General features: G+C 42.6%; 1 protein-coding gene across 7 annotated transcripts in view; it reads left to right on the top strand.

Annotated features, from left to right (window-relative positions):
• The window catches only part of PTPRM (protein tyrosine phosphatase receptor type M), an 890,665-nt gene that overhangs the window by 854,337 nt on the left and 20,379 nt on the right, over positions 1 to 15,949 (top strand). For 4 of the 7 annotated variants that reach the window (XM_056137857.1, XM_056137858.1, XM_056137856.1 and 1 more), the window contains 6 exons: positions 2,676 to 2,792; positions 8,240 to 8,394; positions 9,376 to 9,511; positions 11,525 to 11,674; positions 12,412 to 12,585; positions 14,315 to 14,446. In XM_056137857.1, coding sequence (XP_055993832.1) covers positions 2,676 to 2,792; positions 8,240 to 8,394; positions 9,376 to 9,511; positions 11,525 to 11,674; positions 12,412 to 12,585; positions 14,315 to 14,446 — 864 coding nt within the window. Of the gene's footprint in view, positions 1 to 2,675; positions 2,793 to 3,499; positions 3,551 to 8,239; positions 8,395 to 9,375; positions 9,512 to 11,524; positions 11,675 to 12,411; positions 12,586 to 14,314; positions 14,447 to 15,949 lie in introns of all 7 variants that reach the window. The other 3 variants (XM_056137855.1, XM_056137853.1, XM_056137852.1) reach the window with 1 other exon arrangement.

The following is a 15,949-nucleotide window of genomic DNA, read 5'->3' as shown; positions in this document are numbered from 1 at the left end:
GAACCTTAGAATCCAACTCTGTACCACCCATCATTTCTAAAGGAAGTAGCTTAGGGTAATGATCAACCTCTCACTGTGCTAAGACATTGGTGTGCTGAGGTGCTTGGCATTCCGGGAAAGGTCTCTTTGTAAATGTTCCCAATCTGTAAATTTCCCCCTTTTACCCTGGATCCTGCATAGGATCATATGCTAATCCTGTCCTTAATTCCACAGGACCCTATGAAACAGTACATTTTGTTAGCTTACACTGATCCAGTGGCATTCAGTTTCACATGCATTTCTTGCAGGCTTAGGGTGTTTAAGGGCAATGCCTGATGTTGCAGGGTTTGAAGCTACACAGCACCCTTTTCAACCTGGCAGGTAATGAATGTCAAGCAATGTAAGAAAGGTATTGAACTAGAATAGCAGCACATTTGATCACAAGGTGAGAGAGAGAGAGAGAGCACACTCATATCTCTGCAGGGAACTGTGAAAGGTGTGGCATTTGAGATATACAGTTAACCATTACCAATACTGGGGTTAGGAAAATCTGACTAACATCTAGCTGGCCCTCCTTATCAAACCCAGCTTGTTCAGGGGACAGAGAGATAGTACAGTGGGTAGAACACTTGCCTTGCACACGGCTGACTCCTGTTCAATCCCAGGTACCAAATATGGTCATAGCACTACCAAAAGTGACTCCTGAGTGCATAGTAGGAGTAAATAGTAAACACTCTCGGGTCCCCTCCTCCCACCACCCAAAATAAAACATGTTGTTGATGGGCCAGGTTTATTTTGAAGAATGATTCACATTTTCAACTGGAAAATGGGTGGGAGAAGATTGTAAATAGAAAGATTGGCTTAAGTCAGAATTTGGATTATAGGGTCTATTTCAGGATAGGAAAAAACCTATCTTTGAACACAAATATACATCAATACAGATAGATATATAGATGGAAAAAATAGTCAAAGATAAAACTGAAAATGCTAAATACAAAATGATCCTTAGATGCCAGACCAAGTTAAATTTTTGCTTAATTTCATGGGCAATAGTTGTAAATAGGAGTTTCTTGAGCAGAGCCAGTTAACACCTGGGAATTATACTTCGGAAGAGTTGAATAGGGGATCAAAGCAGGAAGTCAGCAGAGCCTAAACTAAGATAGTGGCAGTGAGAATAAATTGTAAGAAAACATATTTTGAGAATTATTTCTAAAAAGCTCCTGGACTTAACAATTGCTTGGTTTCAGGGACAGTCAGATTTTATGCTGGGTGACGAGGAAAAGAGTCAATACCAGGGATGCTGAAGGATAAGAATTGATGGGAACAAAGAATTTTAAGCACTGTCTTGTAAATAGATTGTATTTGAGTTGCTGGTATGTCTCCAAGGGGAAATCCCAGAAAGGAAATCAAGTTTCAGAAATTCACCCGTGGAGGAGTGACAAAAGAAATGAAGAGCAGTGCTGGAGCTCAGGAGGGAACATTTGAGGCAGAGAGCCCTGGGACAGCTCCACGCCCCTGCCCAGACTCCCCGGCCCCTCCCTCATCACAAGCATTTGCAGATGTCAAGAAGAGCTATGGTCAAAGGAAAAAATTCTCAGAGGAGCCCAAGACTAAAAATCTTCCACCTTAAAAATCCTCATGTTAGAGGCAGGCTGCAGGGGGTGAGGGAGGGGGCTGAGGGAAACTGGGGACATTGGTGTTGGTAGGAATGTACACTAGTGAAGGGATAGGTATTGGAACATTGTGTGACTGAAGCTCAATCATGAACAACTTTTTTCAAATTTTTATAAAATTGACTCAAATTTTTTATAAAACTTCACATTAAAGACTTAAGGTACTCTGGGGAGACTGTGTTCATACTGGACATTGCGTTAACTTCGATTAAAATGCTGCTAGGATAAGGCTGGAACAGTAGTATTGCAGGTAGGACATTTGCCTTGCCTATAAATGACCCAGATTCATTCCTGGCCACCACATATGGCCTCCCAAGTGAGTGCCCCAGGAGTGATTCTCAAGCACCAATGGGTATAGACGGGAGAGGGGAAGGTGTCTTGGGCACATGCTTTGCATGTGGGAGGCCCAGGTTCCTATCCCTGGCACCTCATGATCTTCTGAACACTCCCAGGAGTGATCCCTGGGAAATATGTGATAAGTAGTCCCTGAACAATGATAGAGAGGATCCCAGAACCAAAAAAGAAAAATCTGTCATTTGAATTTGGGAAAAAAATCACAGTTACTTCCTCTTCAGGAAAATAAAAAATAGTTATAATAATCTCTGATCTTTTTGTTGTTTCTGTTGTCTGGTTTAATCCTTCTGAAAATTGTTCAGTCTATTTCTGATCCTAGAACTAACAACATCTAGTAGAACTAAAATATTGCAACCTAACTTTTATTGCTTATTTTTTCAGACCTTTCCCTGAGTAGAGACACACAAGAAATGAATGGTTACAGTAACTAGATATTTGCAATAAGTACAATTTGTTAGCTTTAGACCATTTTTCTAGACTTTGCTCTGCCTGTAACATAAATTTTGTTTTATTCTGGGTGGGGGGAAGCATTGGTCTTCTAAAAATACCTGCTGGGTGTATACCTCAAATTTAGTTCTTATACAGCTTTTATCCACTAAATCAGTCCCATAATTTAAGGAACTCCAAAAACAAAAACCTTAAACCCTTCATTTCCTTTATTTTCTAAAGGTCAAATGCTGCAAATACTGGCCAGACGACACAGAGATATATAAAGACATAAAAGTCACTCTAATAGAAACAGAACTACTGGCAGAATATGTAATCAGAACATTTGCTGTTGAAAAGGTAAGTTTTCACACTGTTTTTAAATATATTTTCAGATGTTAGTGTCTCTGGGCTCATTAACTTACCAAAGGAAATGTATCTGTGGTCACACCTGAATGCAAGTAGGCTCATCTTAGTTATTTTTCCAGATTGCATCATGTCCTCTGATTCAACAGCACAGTTGCATCTCTGAAGCAAAGTGTTCCCATGTCATAAGAATCTATATTTTGTGACAACCAAAAAATATAATGTCTATTTGTCTCTTTCCTTTTTTCATTTTAGTCTGGTTTGTGTTTTTCAACCCATCTCTCTTTGTTCACACTTTGATAAATGTTCTTCATGCTGTATATCCATATAGGGTCCCCAGGAGTGACGTCCTGTCAGTGTTGAGACATGGGTCCTAATTCCTGGAACCCCACCCCCAATCTCCTGAGGATTTTCAGAACAATTGTTAATAGTCACTGATTGATTTTCCACATAGAAGTAACCTACCAGAACTTAAGTGATTGATCTTCATTAAGCACAGAAAACATATGCATGAACCACTGCCTCCATCCATCCTCACGCCCATGGTTTTAGCCTTTTGTAGTTGCTGGCGTTGGCTCGGGGAATGCTGTGTTTTGGCTCTATCTGCCTCATCCCATGTGCATGGATGGGGCTTCTTCTTTGGGAAGCACTGTAGGGCATAACAGGGAATTTGCTTATTCCCCCTCTTTCTGCTGACATAGGGAGGGGCCGGAAGTGAAGCAAACTGCAGTCCAGCCAGAGAAGTGTCACAGGTAGGCTGGGGGAAAGTGGAGGTGATGTGCCTGACAAATGCTCTGCCTTCTTGCCTTCTACGGGAACACAAGTTTTAGTCTCTGAAGTTCACCAACTTTTTTCATTTTTTTGATCAAGAACTTATTCTTCTTAACGGACCCCTGCAGTGGACTGAGCAATTTTGTCATGGATTTGTTCAAGGAAAATGTGCACTCATTCAACAATACACAGGTCCCCTTGGAGGACCTGTGTGATAAGTGAGCTGCTCAAGGCAGTGAGCTGCTCTTAGCTTTCCTCTCTATTCTCTATTCTCCTTGCCTCTAAATGCACTTTTTTGGATTTAGCAAGACAAGTCTTAGGAAATGAAGAAAATTGCATCATCTGCTTATTGGCTAATTTACTCTGAAGTTTAGAACTCTCTAGCCTGGTTTTCCAATCCATATTTGTCATGGAATCATAAGGCTGAAAAGACTTTATTTTAATCTGCTTCTTATACTATTTAGCATTTTTCCCTTCGCCTGTCTTTTTTAATAAGCAGGCAGGAGGCTTTGGAGACTTCAAAGAATAGAGAGTTCTGGTTGACTCGATTCTTAAAATCCTGAACCTTGCACTTTGATGTCTTTTTTTTTTCTTTCTTTCTTTCTTGGGTAGGATTGAGGGGGGGAAAACACATGGAGGATTTTTGTATGGCTCTTGGCAAGAGCACTCATCAATAACTACATTAAGACAGATAGTGATAAAAGACCCTCAATATTTTTGTATTCTAAAAAAATCATCCAGAGCCATCACTTTAACATGGAGCTCTTTGAACAATAGTCAGCTCTCTAATAAGCTGAAAATGCATCTCATGCTAAAGGATTTGTTTGTTGCTCTTTTTTTAACCTCTTATTGTATTCTCCTACGTTTCCAGCTGTTCAGAAATGTTTCTGAAATACCCAGCTATTTTAGTCATCAGACAACCAGCAAAGAGGTGGTGGAAGAAAAGGAAGGATAAGAGCTTATTAAGGCATTTGGGGAAATCAAAATGACACATTAGTGATTTTCTAACCGAGCAATTGGAATCTTTAAGGAAAACAAATCATTAGTACTTCTGTGGAACACTTCTTGTAGGTTTTAAACTTTCTCATTAGAAGAAAATCTTTTTTCTAAAAAGTCAAGCATATACTTAAAAAGTCCTGCAATTCTGAATCTATTTACAAAGCATGTTCTCTCACGCACCAAAAAGTGACAAAGAAATCGGGGCGCTATTTTGCAAAACAGGTAGACACATTCCTGGTCTGCCTGGGTCTGTCATTGTGCCTTTCCTATGTATCTGACTGCTCATAGCCAAAGAGATTTTAAATGGCATATAGTATACATGATCAGTCTAGTCAAAAGTCTCTACAGAGTCCAGAGTTGACCCATGAATCATTCCCCATCTTTCCTTTAGAAAGAAAGGTGACAAAGAACATCCATTTCTGCATACCAAGATGTGGTGTGCACCAAAGATGAAAGTAGAAATATAGTGCTGGTATCTCAGAGACATAACATTGATTTAATGATTCATTCATTCCTGCCAATATTTATTAATCATGCACTTCTGGTTAGGCACAAAGTGTCTTAAGTTTTTCTTCCCATAGCACATGGGAAAGTGAAGTAAATATTACCTTTTGTGGATTAATATTTTTTATAATAAAAAAATCAAAAGCCTCATTTGTTTCCTATTGGGTAGTGTTTGGTCTATAATCACTGATTACATTTATGATGGCCACCTCAAACATATTACAAAATAGCAAAAGGAGAATCTGCATGTCAGCTACTAAGAATGGTACTGACTCGGAAGCACTTTCCTTTAGCTGATTTTTCCACTAGTGAGCGTATTTGAAACTGGAGGGTCTTTGGGGGAAAAAGTTTGCTCCAGCCCAGAAAGTGACATTTATTTAGTTTGAAAGTGAGTCTTAGATCAGTGGAGGGTCCATCTGGTGAAAGACGGAGTTTGGGACTTTGGGATATTGGAACTGAAATCTAGCAAATTTAGCAAGGGGAGTTCTTTAAAAATAATAATAATAACATGGTAGTAGAGCAGAGAAGGAGCTTGCTTTGCATGCATCCAGCCCAGGCTCGATCCTTGGCACCCCGTATGGTCCCCCAAGCCCACCAGGAGTGATTTCTGAGTGCAGAGCCAGGAGTCAGTACTGAGTACCACTGTGTGTGACTCCAAAAACACAAACAAAAAATAACATGTATGGAAGAAATAAAATGACCTCTTATCCTCTTTGACATAAATCAATATTATTAAAGGCTTCACTACTTTATGGATGTTTAGCATCAAATGGGAAAGTCCCCTGCCCCAGTCATCATATAAAAAGTCAGGGGAGGGACCAAGAGATAGTGCAATGGTTTCTAATTCCCAGCACCACATAGTACAGTGGTATAGCACTGTACACCATAGTACAGTACAGTCCTGCAAGCATCACCGGGTGCCCTGGAGACTTTGAGCACAGCCTAGTGGCATGAGGAACACCTCACACTGCAGGACTGAGGCAGCACCATGTCCTTGGGTCCTTGCATTGAACTGCTATAGTCAGCAATGGACCCCCAGGACATTGAGTATTGCTTGGGAGTCCTCTCCCTCACCTCCAAAAAAGGAAAAAAGACAGTGGTGGGTTCTTTAAGGAACTTGAGGGATTGGCTAAATGTAATATTGGTTTCAGTGAGAAGAAGAAAGGCTTCTAACTACCTAGTAATTTTAATCTGGGTTCATAGAACATATTTAGCAGACAACAGTGTTAATTCTCATTTGAATTCCTGACGGCTTAATTCCTTAATGTTTAAACTCCATTTGAGAGTGCATGATTTTCAAAGAAGAATCAAGCTTCAGTAGTTGTTAGTTATTAAACTCAGGTATGTAATACAGTGAGAGCAAACAAGACTTATCTAAAAATCTACCATTGTTTGCCTCTTTGGGGGTGGGGAGTGGGCACAACCTTCGGTGCTCCAGAGCTTACTCTAGGCTCTGTGCTTAGGGATCACTCATGGTGGGGTTCAGGGGACTATGTGAGGTGTCAGGGGACCAAACCCACATCAGCCACAGGCAAGCGCCCAGCCACTGGACTATCTCTTTAGCCCCTTGTTTTCCCCTTTTAGTCTTACAAACCACATAATCATCCTGATTTTTTTCCTTTGCTCTTTAGTTGCATATGAACAGTACATACATTCAGTACATATGTACTCTTTAAGTATATCACTTTAAGTACATTGAGATGGTGAATGTGACCAGGGTAGTGGGTATTTGATGTTATAATAGAACAAAATTGGGCTGGAGAGATAATCCAAAAATCTGGGTATATTTTTTCATATATAGGAGCCCTGAATTGAGTCTCTGGCATTGAATGTCCCTGAGTACCTCAGGGCATGATCCCTGGATACCATGGATAACCATGGATAACTCTGGAACACTGCTGAGTGTAGCAAAAAATAAATAAAGGACAGAATAAAAGCAAGCCCAGATTTTAACATGTTTTTGATATGGTATTTGGTGAATAGTCATTGAATGAGAAAAGGGAGAAAGTCACATTTTATCTCAAATTGAGCTCCAACTTCAATTTCGTAAGTAATTCTTATTTTCAAAGGAATCTGTTCCAGAAACATAGTCTTAATACTAGACTAAGAAAAAAAAAATGAAGGCTATAAATCAACTTAATTGTTCCAAAGGCAAGAACAAACTTTCAAAGCATGAGTCTTTCCTTCTGCCTTCCCTGCAGTTCAATGGCAGAGAGTCCTCTACCTCCAGGTGATTGATGGACCTCATTCCAGTGGACATTGACTTCCCTGGAGATCTTTTTTTGGCTGCCACACAGGCCTGATTCATAGCCACTTCAAAACAAGACACGCTCCTCAGGCTTTGTGCCCCAGCACCTCTCTCTGAAAAGTGGCACTCACCCAGCTTGCTGATGATTGGAGGAGTCAGTTCAGTGTTTGCCCAAATTAAAAAGAAAAATATGACAGATGCATTGCAAAGGGAAAAATAGCTCTCAGGCCTTGATTACAAAGTGGTTCTTGTTCGTTCTTCAGCAGTTTTATTTTGGGGTAGTGATTTGGTTTGTTTGGTTGGTTGGTTTGGGTGCCATACCGGTGATACTCAAGACTTACTCCCAGCTCTGTGCTCAGCTCCTGACGGTGCTCAGGGGACCATATGGGATGCCGGAGTCTGAACCTGGATCTGCCACGTGCAAGGCAAGCGCCTGACCCACTGTACCATCTCTCCAGCCCCCTCCACAGTTTTGTCCCAGCGGGAACACAGAGGAGTCAGAGCAGGGCCTTGCATTTCAGTCTCTGTTGTTGAGCTCAGACACCTTCGTTCCCTTGCTCCAGTCCCCATTCTCTGCCTGTCTCTCTGTGTTCTCACACTGCACACCACAGTGACACACAGGCTGCTAGAGTCGCCGCTTCAGAAGGGAATTTCAGTGTCTCAGAGAGAACCATCCTTTTGCTGGAACTGTACCTCCCAGTTAGCATTTTCCCCAAATATCGCCTCCCTTTCCACTCCTCCCAACACCATCCTTCCTGTGCTGAACCTTCCAAAGTGCGGGTCCTGTCTAAGAACCATTCTCTTTCATCTGTTCAGAGTGCCCTAGCCCCGGGCTTACCAGTCACGTGATGCTATTCCAGTTGCTTATCAGTTTGATTCTTTGCTCTCTTCCCACGTCCTGCTGACCGACCACTGGCAGAGGGGTGTGCACGAAATCCGGGAGATCAGACAGTTTCACTTCACCGGCTGGCCAGATCACGGGGTCCCCTACCATGCCACGGGGCTGCTGGGATTCGTCCGGCAGGTCAAATCCAAGAGCCCACCCAACGCAGGCCCATTGGTGGTGCACTGCAGGTAAGCGGGGCCCTGGGAACATTGGAAGGAAACACAGTAGGGAGGGGGCACAAGCTCTGCTGGGCTGGTGGGAGTGATTGGGAACCCCACTGAGATCCTGGTTGCACTTCATCATGGATGTGCTGATTGCCACTGAGCTTCTTTGCTTTCAAATGCTTTGTTTAAGCCCTGGCAGCTCCTACACCCCAGAGCTGCTACCGTGCCCCTGGCCAGACAGCCCAGTTAAATATCCTGAATTTTCTGGACTGACATCTCTGCAACACTGACATCCCAGTCGTAGCACATAAGATTGGATGGGATGTAACGTAGAAACCAACCAATCTCAACTAACAAAAACATTATCACAGAAGGCTTAACTTGCAACAACAACCTAGTAAACCCTCAGACAAGGATTTAATGTCCCCCGGTGAGATACTACAATTTTTACAATTTTTCTTCTATGGAAATATTTTTTGACATTTCATTAGGGGACAAATGATATAAAAATAAATTGTTGTGGGCCTGCTACAGGCTATTGGGGTGGTTGGGAAAATTGGCAACAATGATGGTAGAGGGATGATAGTGCTAGAGGGAAAGGTATTGGAATATTGAGTGCCTGTAACAAATCATCACCAAAACTTCATAAGCCATGATGTTTAAATAAAGTAGGAAATAGATATTTTTTAAAAATCACACACAAAAATAAATAAAATAAAATAGATTGGAGCCAGAGAGATTATATAAGGGTTAAGGCTCTTGCCTTGCATGCAGCTGACCCCAATTCAATCCCTGGCATGATCCTCTGAGCACTTAGAAGTGGTGGTCGCTCCTGAGCAATGTCAGAAATAAACCCTGGACACCTCTAGATGTTACCTAGCTCCCTCCTCCCCACCCCACACACACACACATACTCGAGGTTTGTTGTATAGTTTTCACCATAATAAAAGATGGGAAGAGGCAGTCACAGAGCCATTCCCTCCACTGACACTCTCTTTCATCCAGTGCTGGTGCAGGGAGGACTGGCTGCTTCATTGTCATCGACATCATGTTGGACATGGCAGAAAGGGAAGGGGTCGTGGACATCTATAACTGTGTACGGGAGCTGCGGTCTCGGCGAGTGAACATGGTGCAGACGGAGGTACTTCCACGCATTTGATCCCCACTGTCCCTCTGCATCCCACTCCTCTAAGCCAAAAAAGACAGATAAGGATTCTATTTTCAGAGTTCCCTGGGAAAGGGCTGGAGAGATAGTACAGGGGCAGGACACTTGCCTTGCAAAGGCCAACTGTGGCTCAATCCCCAGCACCCCAGATCCCTGAGTGATCCCTGAGCACAGAGCCAGGAGTAAGCCCTGTGTGTTGCCGGGTATGGTTTCTCCCAGCACTCCCCCCCCCCAAAAAAAAATCCCTAGCAAGAAAACAAGTGAAATACCTGACAGTCCTTCCCTCCCAGCCTCTCTTTACTCCCTTTCATTTTTCCTTTCTTAAACAAAACATCATGAGTCTCCCAGGAAACAGAATGTGCAACCAGTAACCTAAATTTTCACGTCTTCTTTGTATCAAAGGACCCAGTAGACTTTCATTATTAAGCATTCAGAGTTTCAGAATCATTTTTTCTTCTGATGTCTTAAACTAGCCGGTAACCAGAGCAAACCCAGCCTGAGGAATTAGTCAGGCATTTTTACCAAGTGACTCAGGGTAATCTCTGTACACTTTGTTCTCTTGTCTGTAAGTATTCTGCCCAATACTCTGGCATCATGGGAATTTACTGATTTTGTAGAAGTGCTTCAGACCAATGGGTGTGTCTATAAATTATAATTCAAGGTGTATCACAAATTTAAATTTTTGAAAAAAGTATTATGTTATATCCCTAGGAAATACGTATTCTTACTAAAAATGTTAAGTGAGCTTCCTTGCAGCTACCTGAAATATTTCATGAAGTAAAATGAAGGATAAATAAGAATTTCTTACATTTTAATTATGCATTAGACTACATCCAAGCCACTGAGAAACCTAATTTCATTTTTTGAAAACATAGCAGAAACTAAAAAAGCTACTTCCATGATCTTTTCTCTTTAAGGATCTGTTTAGAAATAGGGGGAATGGGCCCACACCCAATTGTGGTACTTACTCCTGGCTCTAAACTGAGGGAGGACTTTGGGGATCATATGTGGTTCTGGGAATCAAACCTGGGTCAGCAACATGCAGGTAAGACAAGTACCCAACCCACTGCATCTCTCCAGCCCTTGGTAATGTATTTTTAATATTCCTTATCACTGATAGAATTTTTCCACATCCAATTTTTCACATGGTCTTTCATGAAGTGTTGCTTAGCTAAGAGTGAACTATTTCTTGGAACTAAAAGTCCTTATTATTTATAGAAAGTCGGGTAAAAAAATAATGAGACTTTTTTTGTAACACAAGTAATCAAAACAGGTAATATACAGATAATTATTAAAGTTTAAGGATAAAACTTTACTAATTAATTATGAGGAAAGTCAGTGGCAGCTGAGAACTAGAGAACCCATTTTAAAAGTATGACCTTCTGTACACACACTCAAAAGCTTGTCTTTGATACATCCTGTAATTATTACATTGATTAATGTTTCAAAATAACTCATTCTAAATACATGGAACTGTTTATTTTCATGGGGATGTCACGTTCCCCTGCACCTGTTTTGCACTTTTCAGTTTACTAGCAAATTCTTCATCATAGAAAGATGCATTTCTGCTCTTTTCCTCAGCTGAAATAATGATTTCCAAATTCAAGGGATCAGAATTACAGAAATATTCTTGCCATAGTTACTCTAGCATTATAATATTTACCCAAGTATTTATGAGATGATTGGCTTGAATCAATCCTTTAATACGTTGGTATGGAGTCCCTTTTTGTCTCTTCCTCTGACAGTAATCCACAGCTGGCCAGTTGGTCCCATGGCAGCTGTCTCTAGTGGATAACAGGATGACAGATGCTAGAATACCCTGCCCTTGCAGTCACATCCCTCTGCCTACTTCCTCTCTGTGGGGAATGAACTGTCTGTGAGAGACCCCTATTTCATGATCTCACCATGTGGAGTATCCCCCTTCCTTCCACTGCACCCTCAGGTAACTTTGGTTTCTTTGTGACTAGCTAGTCCTAACTACTTTCCTAGGAGCAGTATGTGTTCATCCACGATGCCATCCTGGAAGCCTGTCTCTGTGGAGATACTTCTGTCCCTGCTTCCCAAGTCCGGTCTCTGTATTACGACATGAACAAACTGGATCCCCAAACAAACTCAAGCCAGATTAAAGAGGAATTTCGGGTAAGTCCTACTGGAGAGAGAAGCAACCAGCTATGGTTTTTACTTTTCTTCCTAAGAAGTCAGCTCTTGAACCCTTGATCCAACATAGATTTGCTCATCCCTCAGTACTATCACTATCAGGAGCTGGAGAATTCTTTGCCAGGGGTGCTATCCAGTGGGATATCTATCAGTATCCCTGGCCTCTGCCCACTGGACCATCAGGAGATCCCCACCACACCAGTAACAACTAACAGTGTGCATAGGTATGATCAATGTTGGTTGACAACCATTGGTTTAACAGAATGAATTTCTTCCCTTGAAAGGAGACTCTAGTGGTTCCATGATGTTGGTTGGCTGCAGCCAGACCAAGCAGAGCATTCAGAGCACTTGCCAATCCATTGAATTTTTCACTGTCACCTTTGACCTAATGTTACCTGACTGTTGACCAAACTTCACCCTATCTCTTATTTCCAAGTGTCCATTGGTCCAGCCCTATTCAGTCTCCCTGGCACTTAGTGCTCAGGATCCATGGTGGCCTGTGAGTCTGATGGACACCATCTGCAAAAATCCCAGAAGAGATCAGAGCAATTCATATCTTACTGTGTCAATAAGGGCTCCTGGTGATATTATGGCAGGGCGGGGGGCAGGGGGAGAGAAGCCATGTTCAAATCGGCAGCAGAACTCTTAGATCTGTGAGACTGAGCAAAAGCAAGTGCTAGTAGGAGTTATCTCACCCAGTGTGCATCGGTTCTCTGTAGACCCTGAACATGGTGACACCGACATTGCGCGTGGAAGACTGCAGCATCGCACTCCTGCCACGGAACCACGAGAAAAACCGGTGCATGGACATCCTGCCGCCTGACCGCTGCCTGCCCTTTCTCATCACCATCGACGGCGAGAGCAGCAACTACATCAATGCCGCCCTCATGGACGTAAGCCTGCCCAGCCTCTTCAGAGGACGCGGGAAGCCCCTCCTCAAGGGAGGCCTGTGCTCCTTCCACTCATCTGCCCTGGTGGCTTTGGTGGTGGTTGTCTAAGATATGAATTATTCTCTCAGCAATTTCAGTGTTTCCTCTTCCACATATGCTTTTATGTCAAAGCTGATAATTCTTGCTCTCTCTGACATCACCAGCAGGAAGTGTTGATAAATGAAACATGTCCTGGTCATTCTCCCAACACTTAAATTTTTAACCTACTGGCCAAAGAGCAAGAGACAGCTATTAAGTCACTAAAGCAGTGGAGTGGGATAATATGGTTTGCAGCATTATTTTCGTTCCCTTTCCTCCTAATTTAGACTGTAATTAACATGGGGGAAATTGCCCGTCAGTGCAGATAGCACACAACTCATTACCTCCTGTCAGTCTGTTTACTTCGGGCTGAATGAACATTTGCTATTCAATGGATGGGGAAAGTGAATGGATATTTTCAATGCGGATATGGAAATTTTAATTCTATTGTTGTGATATCAGTAAAAAGGTACTTAAATTTGTTTGAAGCTCTCCAGTGCTATAAAAAGCATGTGTTCCCTTTTACACAAGGAATAAGTAACATCATCACCCATGAAAATAAGCAAGCATATTTTAGGAAGGGTCAAACTAATTATGCATATTTTTAAAGTTGATTCTTGCCATTAAAGTAAGTATGTATCGGGGTGCGAGTAATATTACAGTTAGTGGGGCATTTGCCTTCCATGCATTCTATTCGGGTTCAATCTCCAGCACCCCATTTGGTCCCCTGAGCACCAACAAGGGTAATTCCCGAGTAGAGCCAGGAGTAATCCCTGAGCACTGCTGGGTGTGGGTCACAAAACAAAGTATATATACTTTTATATATTCACGGTCCTCCCGATGTTCATGGATTTGCTCGAGCGGGCCCAGTAACGTCTCCATCATGAGACTTGTTGTTACTGTGTTTGGCATATCGAATATGTCACAGGTAGCTTGCCAGGCTCTGCTGTGTGGGCGAGATACTCTCGGTAACTTGCCGGGCTCTCCGAGAGGGGCAGAGGAATCGAACCTTGGTTGGCCATGTTGGCTGCTTGTAATGCAAACGCCCTACCACTGTGCTATCGCTCCAGCACACTTTTATATATATGCATACATAAGTATATATATTTATGACTGATAATTGCCTTGCTCTCATAAATACTTTTTAAAATCGCAAGAGGGGTTGGAAAGAGAGTACAGGGGTTAAGGTGCTTGCCCTGCATACAGCTGACCCTGATTCCATCCTCAGTACCTGTTGGTCTTTTGAACACTGACACATGCAGCCCTGAAGGCCTCCGAGCACCACAGGGCCTAAGCAGAACCACTTTCTCAGACCCTCACCAGCCAGTTTGGATGAGAATCCCAGAAAGGAACCCCAGGCCTCCTGAGTGTCGCTTGGGACGCCCACTCTCCAAAATTAAAGTTTTAAATTCTTAAAAATTAAAAACTTGCAAGAGGTACTAAGTTTTGTTGGCATCAAAATAAGAATATCTGACCTGTTGGTGAATCTCCGTTGAGTCTTTTTTGGCATTGAAATTATCAATAGAATTCAACTATTGTTTAAAATGCTCAACGATTATTTAAAATGCTCAGTGCTTTATGTCACAAACTGCCTTAGCTGCTTCCCTTCCCATTTTCCTGGGTATATTTGGATCTTTCTTGTTTGTGTTTGCAGAGCTATAAACAGCCGTCAGCTTTCATAGTCACTCAGCATCCTTTGCCGAACACAGTCAAAGACTTCTGGAGACTAGTCCTAGATTACCACTGCACGTCTGTCGTCATGCTGAACGATGTGGATCCTGCCCAGGTGAGGCTGCAGTTCCTGTAGTTTGAGCTCAGGGTCAGGGTCAAATCTGTATTTGCTTTGTTTGCACATGGCAAACTGCAGGTCCAGCACAGGTTGAGAACTGCAAATGCTGAAACAGCAGTTGAAAATCAGGGGGAATTAGGAATTGGTCAGAGCAGGGTTTGAAACAGAAAAGAGGGGCTAAAGTCAGAGACAGTGGAAGGAACTTAGTGAGGTGATTTAGAGGGCAGAGATGCGGCATAAGGGGCCAAGACTTGGCTTGATCCTCTAGGCCACTACATGACCCCTCCCCAATGCCACCTGGGGCTGTGAGTCTGGTGGCCCCCAAGTGCCACGAGGCTCAAGCATTGCAGCTACGGCCCCCACACAGAAAACAGAAATGGGACTTTTCCAGGGCTGGAGCAATAGCACAGTGGGTTTGCCTCACACGTGGCCAACCCGGGTTCGATTCCCAGCATCCCATATGGTCCCCTGAGCATCGCCAGGAGTAATTCCTTAGTGAAGATCCAGGAATAACCCCTGTACATCACTGGGTGTGACCCAAAAAGAAATGGGTCTTTCCTGTGGGATGGGAAGACTCGCTAAACCACGAAATAATGGGCAGAGAAGGCTGAATAGGAATGTCCCAGAGCCAGAAAAGGTAGGCAAACTAGAGAGATTGGGGGGGGGGGGGGGGGAGGAAAAAGGACAGCTATGTGAGGCAGTCCCCATCCTTCCAGAGCCCACCAGGGGGGAGCATCACTATGGCTGAATGAGGAGCCCCACCCGTGATTTAAAGGGACAGCCATTCATTTTGTCAGCCTTTTGGTAAAGAGAGTGAAAAACTGGAACTTGAAGATAAGCAAAGCCCAGAGTGATGAATGAGACATTTGCATAGCTCCTTTCCTTAAACACAGAAAGAAGAAAAATTGAACAGTGATGACTCAATATTAGTAATAGGGCTAGAAACATTTTTTAAAGGGATTTGTCAGGAGGGCATTAGCTCTGTGGCCCAGTAGGTGCAGAATTTATGGCTGGAGGGTATAGCTCAACCAAGAGTATTATGGGACATTGGACATTAGAATGTGTTAAGAATAGACTTGTTCTGGGACTAAATTTCTTTTCTATGTAGTAGAGACAAATTCTTTTGAAAAGAGAGCGAGGTCTAGAGTATTTTAGCAACCAAATTGAACAAGAATTTTTTTACTCCCTAAAATCCATTTTATTGCCATCAGTCTGCCATAAATTCCTTGGACAGTCAGTTTGGCTCTGTAATGGTTTTAATTATGTTTGAAGCACTACATTATATTATTAAGGCTTTAGCCTGAAAGCTAGTTAATGAAATAATAATGATAATCTTTGTTCTGATCTAGTCCCATTTTTATTTTTTGCTTAAAAAGCTAAAATAGTTTTGATGTCCTTTCCATTGGACCTTTCCAGAGGATAGATCTCAGCCACTCAAGACAAGCAGCCACAATGGTCAGGGGCTTCAGAGACCAACTCGAAACAGGACCAAGCGTCCTG

This window comes from Sorex fumeus, unplaced genomic scaffold (assembly GCF_029834395.1).
Source record: "Sorex fumeus unplaced genomic scaffold, SorFum_2.1 ptg000128l, whole genome shotgun sequence".
NCBI lineage: Eukaryota > Metazoa > Chordata > Mammalia > Eulipotyphla > Soricidae > Sorex > Sorex fumeus.
The sequence above is the reverse complement of the archived record's forward strand: the minus strand, read 5'-3'. Positions and strand labels throughout refer to the sequence as shown.